A 12,682-nucleotide genomic window follows, 5' to 3' on the forward strand; every position below is an offset into this window, starting at 1 on the left:
TCTCACAACACCGTATAGCAGCTCAAATACAAATTGACTTCAACACAAAAGTCTTACATATTCTCTGAATTACAGAAACAACAAGATACAAAGTTACATTTCATATCCCATACCTTATACACACTACGAAAACCTTACCCACGCCTGTATATACCCACTTCTACAATCACCGCAGACGAAGTCGCGGGTACCAGCTAGTATTTACATACATGTACATACTGGATTATAGAAGTTGAATCACATTGGGCCCTATATTTTTAGCAAGCCACTCTGACACATCCGGCAATGACTTTATTGCCCTTCACTTTTAGGAACATATCCATGGTCAATGGAGCCACACATTCATATGTATGGGATTAGAAGAAATAGCTATTGGTAAATAGTTATCTGATGTGCATTGATAACCTATGAAAAGAATATGTACAGAAACATACCCCTAAGCCAGGCCTGTGCTGAAAATAGAGAGATTCAATTCTTTTCTACATATATAACCATCTTATATAGATTAACAACCTATTAATATTATGTTTTTTTATTCAGATGATTTCATAATAGTTATAGAATTAGTACATTCCCAGATGTTCCGTTTTCATATTGTAGGCTGGAAGACTTGTTTAGCATTATAACATACGTTAAATACACTCTTGCTGTGTAATGTTTTAAATATGTGATTTGAAGGAAAAAAATTGTAAAATATATCAACTCTCAATGAACATGGACACAAATTTTACTACCAAGAGTCATAATAAAAAGAAATAATGTCTGTCAAATAAGATGCAGTATAAAAATGGAAAATGTATTTTCAAGACTCTTCATAAAACTAATGGAGTATCACGTTTGTGGAGCTAATTTACATGTACTATCTGTTTCTACTGCAATAAAAAAAAAAAATCAGCAGATATATTTCATTCTGGAAATTTTTCAGATTTGGTGATTTGAAATGGTAATAATTTGTACTAACAGTGATTGTTGACAATAAGTGCTAGAGTAGAATAGTAATATGTAACATAGTCAGATGCATTATAAATTACTCTGTATGCTGTATGAATAATAATCTTATTATCATATATATATATATATATATATATATATATATATATATATATATATATATATATTTAAATGAAAACCAGGATATTGAACACTGTATATGCTCACCAAGCGGGGTTGTGGTAAGACATAACTCTGAATAATGCGGGTCTCATGCCAAACCCGAGCCTGGTAGAAAGATATGGGTCACTTCTGCTGGGACAGGGTCATGATTCGGCAATCAGAAAGAAGGAAAAAGGTGCCATTATAGATGTGTGGGATTTGACCCGAACATTCCATATTGTTTGTTTTTTAACTAAACTGAACTCGCGGTGCGTGGCGCTGTGTTTCTGCCTCGTCAATGATGTCTGACCCACATCATTGACATGTGCATGCTAAGCGTCATAACACCGCAATGAGGGCCAAAAGACGTATTGGAAGGGGAGTATAAATTTTTTTTTGAATTTTTACACCTCCGTTGGGCTTACACTTGTTATACTCTGGGGTCTGAAGAAAACCTATAGTATAACAATTTCACTTCCAGTTCTATCTGAACAAGTTCGGACCAACACAAAATGGAGGATCGCTTTGTTTGAACCAGGGACCAAGCAAATCTTCAGAGGTTTCCCCACCTCCAGTGCCAATAACTACATGCTAAAGCAATTAACAAAAAGGTAACCATACTTAAAAAATTTTTTTTCCTATTTATCATCTTTCTATTCCCACTTATAATTTATACACAGTTCATATATCTACAGGTAATCATATTTACATTTCCCCACACTCTAGCCATAGACCTCTTAGTATTATCCATATCAAATTAATATCATTAGGATTCTCTATTTTTACACATTTTTCTTCTCAAAAGAAGAATGTCCTTCCCTTTTGACTACTCTTTTGGATTACGATTTTGTAATGCTTTGTCTCTCTGGTTTTAACCCTTGGCTTACTGACTTTGCTTCTGTGTTTTATTAGATTGCTTACATGGCCTCATATAATCATATATAGTACCTGTTTTTAATGTGCTGAGGGGATCCAATGCATTTAAGCATTCCATTGACCATTATGGCAAGTCTTGTACAAAGAGCTTCACATTCTTCCATGCTGATGAAATACAGTAAAATTAGAAAAAAATGTGTTAGTGTGTTACAACAATATATTGATAAAGCTAATTAACCCAATTTAGCAGTTCTTAACTGTATAAAATTATAAATGTTTTAATATGTTTGATTCACAGATGGGCTATTGCTCTATATATACATATCACTGATTATTAGGTGCGCATCTGTCAAGCAGGAGTTGCAGTTCACTGATGGTAGGACAGGGTACTTTCAATGTATGCATGAGATATTTTACTCACAACACTTACTCTGTGTTTGTATGTGGGTCGAGACTAGGGTTGAACGATCAGGATTGGAAAAGATCGGATTCTGATCGGCAATCGAGTAAATTTCATGATCGCGATCGGAATTCCGATGCCAATCTTTTTAGGCAGGATCAAGGTCGTAGGTTATTAATGGATACAGCTCAACCCTAGTCAAGATCAAGTTTGACTGGGTCTTTAAGAGGAGAGAGCATTTATTCCATCCTCTTAAATAATAGGGTTTTACCCCCACAAACTAGTGGACTTTTCACCCATTAATTAGGTCTATTTTATTTATTGCATATTTAATAAAAGTTATATTTTAATTTAATTTTAATTTTATTTTATTTTATTGACCTAGTGAATACATTTATGAAGTTATTTAAGCTGCATTGTGAATTGAGAAAAATTTACAGCATAAAATATGCAGTTTTTTTCTATGCTTTCCCAGCAAGAGTTCGTTAAAGTTAATCAATGAGGTATATAAACTGAAAAAAAAACAAAAAACAACAATACATTTAAACCTTATCAGCCCTAATACAGTAACTACATTGATGGAAAAATTAAAAAAAATCATAAGGCTTGGAAAAATGCATAGAAATGGTTTGGTCAATAAAACTTTAAACAGGCTGGTCACTAAAGGGTTAAAGTCCATTTCTGATTCCTTTACCTGTGAGATGTAAGGACCACTGCACAGCCACCATCCATTTCTTCCCTAATTGCTTTCCAGAGATAGCGTTTGGAGCAAGGATCCATTCCAGAACTAGGTTCATCCTTTAGGATATTTATTAGAAAACAGGAAAAAAAATTACAAATGTCTTCTTGGCTGGACACGTACAAATATTTGTGTAATACTAGTCAGGCAATAACTCAATGTTGTTATCACAAAGTAATACATGAATTATTCTATATGTGTCTATGTGCAGCCACGCAGTTTGGGGAGGAGGTGTGAATTGCAGCCTTTCAAAGCTTTTGTTAATACATTGTTACACTGTATTGTGCGGATTTAGTTTCATGAGTAATTGAAAGTGACCTTCATGTTACTGAAGCCGATTTGTGAATTATGTGATGGGTAATTCACAATCATTGTAAGAATTGTATTGATGCTGTAGCACTTACTCATACCAATAGTTGTCTAATCCAGGTTAACTAACATACACTAACTTCTAACTCTCTCTAAAATAAACAGGGGGTAAAAATTTAAATAGAAATAGAAAAGGCCGCGCTAATAGGAGTTAAATTCAAGTTACTAAAAACAGTCCTCTTTTTGACTAGTATAGTAGTATATACTTGTTTTAGTGCCTTAAATTAGGGAAATGGGCGTAAACAAGTTTTCGGAATCACCGTCTGTGTTTGGCAGCGTCTTCGGTCATCAGACACTCAGGTCGAAAGTACTGTGAAATAAAAAATGTTACAAAAAAAAAAATCTGGCAATTTATTTTTAATCTAACTATCTATCTATTTTCTACTCCTCCTAATCCACTGCGTGTCTGTGCTGTATGGACTTTTCTGTCTGTCGTCCTCTCTCCTGTCTGTATCCCCAAGAAACAGTAGCATTTCCTGGCTGAGTTGGGTGATGACTCATAGGAGGAATCATAGCTACTATAAGTGTAGCTAGATGTATGAAAAGTTACGGGTGTCAAAATATGGAAAAGGGTTAAAATGTAAATAAAACCATATAAATATGGTATTTCTGGAATTGTACTGAAACATAGAATACAAGTGACAACTCATTTTGATTGCACAGTGTACACCGTAAAAATGATGCCTGTAAGAAAGTCGCACAAATGCACTTTCTCCAATTTTAAGAAAAAATAAAAAAAGTAATGGGGTTTGGAAGACAGACAGTTAAAAATGAAAATAAAAAAAAATGCCTGCAACAGGAAGGAGTTAACCTTCAGGGCAAGGCCAAGTTTCATTGTAGCCTTTCCATTTCTTCTTCTCTACTTTCAAGAACTCTAATTTTATGTTTTGTTTTCTTGTCAACATAATCATACAAGGTCTTGATTTTTGTGAGAAATATTGTACAAATTGTACTAATATGTTCTAATGACAAGGGATAGAAGTGGGATTTTATGTACACTAAAATGTAACTTTTATTTGTTTGTTTAAAAAGTTTCAGTGATAACAAATAAATAAAATATGTTCAAAAAAGGCATGTGTGATTTGTCTTTTCTGCCCACACTCACCCCAGATTCACTAATAATGTAGCATCGTAGGTGATTAAACTGAATCCCTTAGATCCCCACCTACGGACATTAGATGTAGCAAATGTAGCAAATATAGCACCACATACAAATGTCAACCACTCAATATTCGATTCACTTGTAGTGGCTTAGGAGGGGAAATGGCATTGCTATACTCAATTTAGAGCTAGTCTCGGGCAACTAGAGCACTCAACTATTTTTCTTGTGAGTTACAATCACCTAGAGACTCAAATACACATGCCACAAAACTCACTGTGGATCAGCATGTAAGAAAAAGCCCAAAGTCATACACTCATCACTCCACTTAATTTGTTGTAGCTTGGGAGGGGGGATGACATTGCTATACTTAAGTTTGGGCTAATCTCGGGCAGTTGGGACCTTTAGCTCTTTTTCTTATAAGCCACAGTTACCCACAGACTCATACACACATGCCAGACAGATCGCTATATTAAGCGTATAGAAAAGGCCTGACGCGTTTCAATTAGCTCCTGCGTGGAGCTAAATCATCAGAGGCTCAATAGGAACGTGCTGTAAATACAGCGCTGTTTAAACGAGCTTCATACACGCTCGGTCGGTCATAGTTTTTGACCGCGCTGGGCGCTCACCAGAGCCGGGTATTTAAACCCAAAAGCTCCGCATCCTGTAATCACGTCAGAGGGGGCGCGACTACTGATGTCATTGGCGCCTCCCTCCTATGCCGACACAGGGAATACCTCGCCTTACAATTCCACCAGCGGGGCGTGATTAGAACAGCGCGATATGCGCTCCAAAGGGTCAGACCTACGTCGCGGTACCGCTCCGTCAGTACATAACTTACTAAGTGGACGATCAGGTAAGTAATTGTGCCCTCCAAGGACCAATCCTCCGGTCTACATGATACTCTGATATACTAAAAGGAATACATCACCCGATATGGACTGTACATGCCACAACCATTGCAAGACTTAATGGATAAGGACTATATCCTGGCAGCAATAAGATACATTATTATTAACTGCACAGATTACTAACCCCATGTTAAGATATGAAACGCATGGATTTAAACACATTGGGGAATGGCCAGAATAATTTAGCTACAATCCTAAAAAGATCAAAAATACGTCTGTATCTACATGTGCATAATAAAATACACACAGCACTTAGATTCCTCTAAGATGGTATTTATGAATAGCTAGACATTCATTCTATATATAGAACTCTTTTAAGATGGTATTTATGGATTCTATATATAAGAAGCATAGGATATGTATTCGTTAAGGCCCTTTGGATGTACCGAGTCCATTAGGAAAATCCACCTTGTTTCCCGTTGGATCACTTTTCTATCAAAATTGCCCCCTCTTGGGGATGGCAACACTTTCTCAATGCCTTGAAACCGAAGACACCCCACATCTCCACCATGCTTTTCTCTTACATGCCTTGAAATTGGGGTCACTTCCTCACGTAATACATCATTAATATGTTCACGGATCCTCCTGCGGAACTCCCTAGTTGTTTTTCCAACATATTGGAGTCCGCAGGAGCATGATGTTAAATAGACCACTCCTGTTGTCTTGCAATTGATGAACGATTTGATGTCATAGCTTTTATGAATATTGGCAGATGTAACCACCTTGCCTTTTTGAATAAATTGGCATGCCTTGCACATCCCACAAGGGAATGTGCCCCTAATCTCTGCCCGCTGTCTATCCAGCCAAGTATCAGCCGACACTTCTGGGGGCAAGAAACTGTTCACCAGCCTGTCCTTTAGATTCGGACCTCTACGGTAGGTAATGCTTGGTTTAATCCCCACCATAGAGCCTAACAAGGGGTCCGTTCTCAAGATGCCCCATGAATTATTCAAAATCTGCTTAATCCGTTCAGCCGCTCCATCAAAGGTCGCGACCATCCGAATTTCTCCCAACTCCTGTTTTTTCTCCCGTGGATTAAGAAGCTGTGTGCGGTCTGTACTTAATGCATGTTGGTACGCATTCTTCAACACCTTATCTGGATATCCTCTTCTCTTAAACCTGCCTCTCAAGTCCCTGGACATGGTCTGAAAATCCGAAATGTGGGTACAGTTTCTTCTAACCCTAAGGTATTGACCCTTAGGTATCCCTGATTTTAATGGACTTGGATGCCAGCTACGCCACTCCAAAAGGGAGTTGGTAGCAGTTTCTTTTCTATGCACATAGGTCCGTAACCGACCTGATGGCTCTTTAGAGATAATGAGGTCCAGAAAGGTCATCTTCTCCTTTTGTATGTCATAGGTGAAGTACAGCCCCAGGTCATTGATGTTTAAAGACCCCACAAAGGATGTAAACTCCTCCCTGGGCCCGTCCCACAGTATGAACACGTCATCAATGAAACGGACCCAGAGGAGAATCCGCTGGGTCCAAGCATCCATAGCTTCGCAAAACACTCTCTCCCTCTCCCACCAGCCCAGGTAGAGATTAGCGAACGATGGGGCACAGGGGCTCCCATCGCCACTCCCCTGAGCTGGTGGAAGAGTTTACCGTCAAAGGAGAAGGCGTTCCGCTCCAGGATGAATCGCAGGAGTCTAAGGACAAATGCATTGTGACCATCGAATTGGCCCCCACGTGTGGCCAGGAAGGCCCCGACAGCCCCACACCCCAAATCATGGGGTATGGAGCTGTACAGGGCCTCCACATCCAAGCTCGCCAGCATAACACTTTCGGACACCTGAACGTCCTCAAGTCTGCGAAGTATGTCCATAGTATCCCTCAAGTAGGACGGTAAACTTATTACAAAGGGCCTAATGATGTCATCCATATATAGACTGGCATTTTGGGTTAATGAGCCAATACCAGCTACAATCGGGTGCCCTTTTAAGGGCGAGAGCCCTTTATGTAGTTTTGGCAGAGCATAGAATGTAGCTTGGATTGGATGTTGGGGTATTAAAAAATCTCGCTCAGCGGCACTGATGAGGTTACTGTTCTTTGCCTCATTCACTATCAAGGTTAGTTCATCATGATAACCCTTGATGTCAGCCCTTTGTACTATTTCATAACACTTAGGGTCTAATAGAATGTCATAGCACATGCGAGTGTATTGATACCTATCTAGTATCACCAGGTTTCCCCCCTTGTCCGATGACTTGATAATTATTTTTGTATCATTTTCCAAGTCCATCAGTGCCCTGCCTTCAGTCCTAGTCAGGTTAGATGACGAAATACAATGTGATCTATTCTCTGCCAGTTTCATAATCTGGTCTGTGGTCACCTTTAAAAAGACTTCAATTGCTCCATCGTCCCCTATCGGTGGAAACTTGGTTGAGGGACAATGTCTTGTAGTAAATGGCCCTTCGCCCAACGTTCTCTGACCCTCACTACACAGTTCATTTAGCGTATCAAGTGTGGGTAGATCCTCCTCAGTAATCCCCAATTCAGTGCATCTACGTTTGTCAGACATTTTAAAAAAATTTCTCCATTTTAACTTGCGACAAAACAGATGTAAATCTTTGATCCACATGAATGGGTCAAACCTGGGAGTGGGCACAAAAGACAATCATTTTTTCAACACACTAATTTCATCATTTGTAAGGGCACGACTAGAAAGGTTGACTATTTGCATATCATCCTCATATCCCCTAGACCCATCCAGAACTACTTTCGATTTCTCAGCAGGTAGTCTGAGATGGGTGGGGCCTGGGATAAAAAACCATTTCTCTTTTTTGAGTTGAAGTCTCTCTTCCTTCGATTAATACGGGGATTAGGACTACTACTTGGATTGTCAGACCTAGACAGATCACTCCTATTTCTTGGGTTACTGGGATTTTTGCGGATGTCACTATCAGATCCATCATAGTCAGATGATGAAATTTCTGTATCCACCGTATTTTTTCCCCCTTCCTTATTATGGAAGTCAAACACTCTTCCCTCTTTAAAATCGGTTAAATCTCTTTTAAACTGATAGTGCTTACGTTCTTTTGTGTAAGCCACAAATTTTTCAACCGTTTGCTGTAGAAGGAGTTCCATAATCAGGGTTAGAACTAATTTTTTTTTTTTTTTTTAAATTCAGGTTTATTGACATAAAAGTATACAAAAACCATAGCAAATGACAGATAAAAAAAAAAAAAAAAAAAAAAAAAAAAAAAAAAGACAGGGCACAGCCCGGCAGCACTTGAAAATTGACATGAGAGTGTAAATAGCAAAGCACAACACAGATAATGGTACAATAAAGTCAATAAACTCCTTTTTTTTTTTTTTTCATTTTCACAAAAAGGGGGGGGGAGAAAAGGAGAAAGAAGGAAAGGAAAAAGAAAGAAGAAGCAGAAGAGGGGGGGGGGGGGAAGGGTAAGAACAGATATAAAGAAGAGAAATAAAGACATAAGCGTAGCAGAGTTCTCGACACAGGTTCCCCTCCAAACACACAGGAGTGAAGGGTAGCACATCCCATGGGATTTGTCTCCATAGGAGATAGCAAATCGACACAGTGAGCGAACCTATCTAATCTCAAGCCAGGGTTGCCAGACCTTGAGATATGAACTTCTATTCCTCCTGTTCCAATTCAACATCTCCTCAAAACGAGCAATCTGATTTGTTTTGGCCACCCACTCTGATAAGGAAGGGGCTGAGGTTTGCTTCCAATACAACGGTATCAGGGCTTTAGCTGCAGAGAGGAGATGATAAATTAATCTCTGAGTGTGCTTGGGGATATTCGGTAGTGGAAGGAAGAAAATCAGTAATGATGGCGTAAGATCAGGTAAGTTTGGGCAAAGCTCGTTCAATTTAGTTTCCACCCCAGACCAAAAATCTCTCAGCTTCGTGCATGACCACCATAGGTGCAGTAATGTGCCTCTTTCCAAGCCACATCGCCAACAGGTTCCAGAATCTATCAGACCATGCGTCGCCAGCCAGTCAGGGGAACAGTACCATCTCGAAAGCAGCTTGAAGTGCGTCAGAAAGGGTCAGAAAGTACAAACAAGACATCGTCCGCGAAAGCCAAGGAGTGGAGGGACCCACCAGGGAGAGGGACCCCCAAGATCCCCGGATGTTCTCTAATCTTTTGCAAGAAGGGTTCTAACGTTAAGATAAAGAGGGACGGTGAAAGAGGGCAGCCCTGTCTCGTGCCATTAGCGATGTCAAAAGAGGCAGAAAGGGTACCATTTACCTTAAGCCGAGCATAGGGAGAAGAGTACAGGGTCATAATAGCAGAAATAAATGGCTTGGGTATCCCAAATCTCTCGAGTGTGGCCATTAGGAATTCCCAACTAATGCGATCAAATGCCTTCTCGGCGTCTAAACCAAGAAGGACTATGGGGGTAGATAACGTCTGAGATAAGCGAGTAACATGCAAGAGACGCATCGAATTCTGCCTGCCCTCTCTGGATTTAACAAATCCTACCTGCTCTTCGTTAATCAGTTCAGGTAGCAAGGGTTTGAGGCGAGAGGCCAACAACTTGGCCCAAATCTTCAAATCCAAGTTCAATAAGGAAATTGGACGATAATTCCCACATAACTGGGGGTCCCTCCCCTCCTTGGCAATCAGCGTGACATGTGCCTCCAAGGCCTGTTTAGGGAGCGAAGCTCCTGAAAGGGCTGCATTAAGCGACTTAGTCAGAGGCGACACCAGAATATCCTGGAAAGTTTTGTAATATATCAAAGAGTACCCATCAGGGCCCGGGCTCTTATGGGCAGGGAAGGAGGAGATAATAGACCTAAGTTCTGCCTCCGAAATCGGATCTAGCAGCTGCTCAGCCTGATCTTTGGTTATAGTGGGTAAAGACAGGGAAGATAGAAACTTAGTGATAGCCACCTTCCTCAACTCCGCAGCCTCAACTGTATCAGTAGGATTTAGATTATACAAGGATGTATAAAATTCTCTAAACGTCTCAGCTATAGAGGAGGTGTTAGACAGAACTAAACCAGCAGAAGTACGAATGGAGGGTATGTACGTCCTTGCCTGAGCCTTTTTAATCAGGGAGGTCATCATACGGCCCCCCTTATTACCATGTGAGTACAATTTCTGTTTGTAGTTCAAAAAAATGCTTAGCCGCCTTTGCTGCCAAAATATCTTTTAACTTCGTCCTAAGGTCTGTCAACTTCTGAAGTTGTAACAGAGTTTGGGTGCGCTTGTGTAATTTCTCTAACTCAGAGATCTGTCGGAGCAGGGAATCAATCTTCTGCTGCTGCAGCTTTTTCTGTTTTGCTCCCTGTGCGATCAGGATACCTCTTATATAGTGTTTGTGGGTTTCCCACACTACCGTGGGACTGACATCTCCAGTGAGGTTTATATTAAAAAATTCCGACAGGTGCTTGGATATCAGGTCACGCACTGCAGCCGAATCAAGAAGTCTCTCATTTAACTTCCAAGAGAAGTCTGCACGAGGAAGGGGGAGAAATTGTATGGCACAAGACACTGGAGCATGGTCTGATAGGGAAATCGGGCCAATCTGTGCCTTCTTACAGTAAGGGACTAGCTTCTTAGAAACAAATACATAATCAAGCCTCTGGTAGGAGGACCTGGGATTCGAATAAAAGGAATAATCCTTGACTGATGGATGTAAAAGTCTCCATATGTCAACCAAGTCTATAGAACTAAATTTTTTAACAGATTCTATACTTTCTTGTAGGGACTTAGAAGTTGATGCCAGTATATTTTTCTCCTCCTCCAAAATCAAGTTCATAAAACGGAGTGAGGACCCAATAGATTCCTTTTCCCATCTAGCCAAAAGCTCTGTCGTTCTAACTCTGGATGCAGGTGTTAGATTGAGCTTTTGGCTAGATGGGAAAAGGAATCTATTGGGTCCTCACTCCGTTTTATGAACTTGATTTTGGAGGAGGAGAAAAATATACTGGCATCAACTTCTAAGTCCCTACAAGAAAGTATAGAATCTGTTAAAAAATTTAGTTCTAACCCTGATTATGAGCGTAAGGAACTCCTTCTACAGCAAACGGTTGAAAAATTTGTGGCTTACACAAAAGAACGTAAGCACTATCAGTTTAAAAGAGATTTAACCGATTTTAAAGAGGGAAGAGTGTTTGACTTCCATAATAAGGAAGGGGGAAAAAATACGGTGGATACAGAAATTTCATCATCTGACTATGATGGATCTGATAGTGACATCCGCAAAAATCCCAGTAACCCAAGAAATAGGAGTGATCTGTCTAGGTCTGACAATCCAAGTAGTAGTCCTAATCCCCGTATTAATCGAAGGAAGAGAGACTTCAACTCAAAAAAGAGAAATGTTTTTTTATCCCAGGCCCCACCCATCTCAGACTACCTGCTGAGAAATCGAAAGTAGTTCTGGATGGGTCTAGGGGATATGAGGATGATATGCAAATAGTCAACCTTTCTAGTCGTGCCCTTACAAATGATGAAATTAGTGTGTTGAAAAAAGGATTGTCTTTTGTGCCCACTCCCAGGTTTGACCCATTCATGTGGATCAAAGATTTACATCTGTTTTGTCGCAAGTTAAAATGGAGAAAATTTTTTAAAATGTCTGACAAACGTAGATGCACTGAATTGGGGATTACTGAGGAGGATCTACCCACACTTGATACGCTAAATGAACTGTGTAGTGAGGGTCAGAGAACGTTGGGCGAAGGGCCATTTACTACAAGACATTGTCCCTCAACCAAGTTTCCACCGATAGGGGACGATGGAGCAATTGAAGTCTTTTTAAAGGTGACCACAGACCAGATTATGAAACTGGCAGAGAATAGATCACATTGTATTTCGTCATCTAACCTGACTAGGACTGAAGGCAGGGCACTGATGGACTTGGAAAATGATACAAAAATAATTATCAAGTCATCGGACAAGGGGGGAAACCTGGTGATACTAGATAGGTATCAATACACTCGCATGTGCTATGACATTCTATTAGACCCTAAGTGTTATGAAATAGTACAAAGGGCTGACATCAAGGGTTATCATGATGAACTAACCTTGATAGTGAATGAGGCAAAGAACAGTAACCTCATCAGTGCCGCTGAGCGAGATTTTTTAATACCCCAATATCCAATCCAAGCTACATTCTATGCTCTGCCAAAACTACATAAAGGGTTCTCGCCCTTAAAAGGGCGCCCGATTGTAGCTGGTATTGGCTCATTAACCCAAAATGCCAGTCTATATGTGGATG

General features: G+C 39.9%; 1 protein-coding gene across 1 annotated transcript in view; it reads right to left on the reverse strand.

The window, feature by feature from the left end:
* The window catches only part of LOC142201092 (ATP-binding cassette sub-family A member 13-like), a 91,976-nt gene that overhangs the window by 30,144 nt on the left and 49,150 nt on the right, over positions 1-12,682 (reverse strand). Inside the window, exons 9-10 of the mRNA XM_075271923.1 lie at positions 3,063-3,166; positions 2,041-2,133 (exon numbers count right to left, since the gene is read on the reverse strand). Coding sequence (XP_075128024.1) covers positions 2,041-2,133; positions 3,063-3,166 — 197 coding nt within the window. The remainder of the gene's footprint in view (positions 1-2,040; positions 2,134-3,062; positions 3,167-12,682) is intronic.

This window comes from Leptodactylus fuscus, chromosome 4, assembly GCF_031893055.1.
Source record: "Leptodactylus fuscus isolate aLepFus1 chromosome 4, aLepFus1.hap2, whole genome shotgun sequence".
NCBI classification, from domain to species: Eukaryota; Metazoa; Chordata; class Amphibia; order Anura; family Leptodactylidae; genus Leptodactylus; species Leptodactylus fuscus.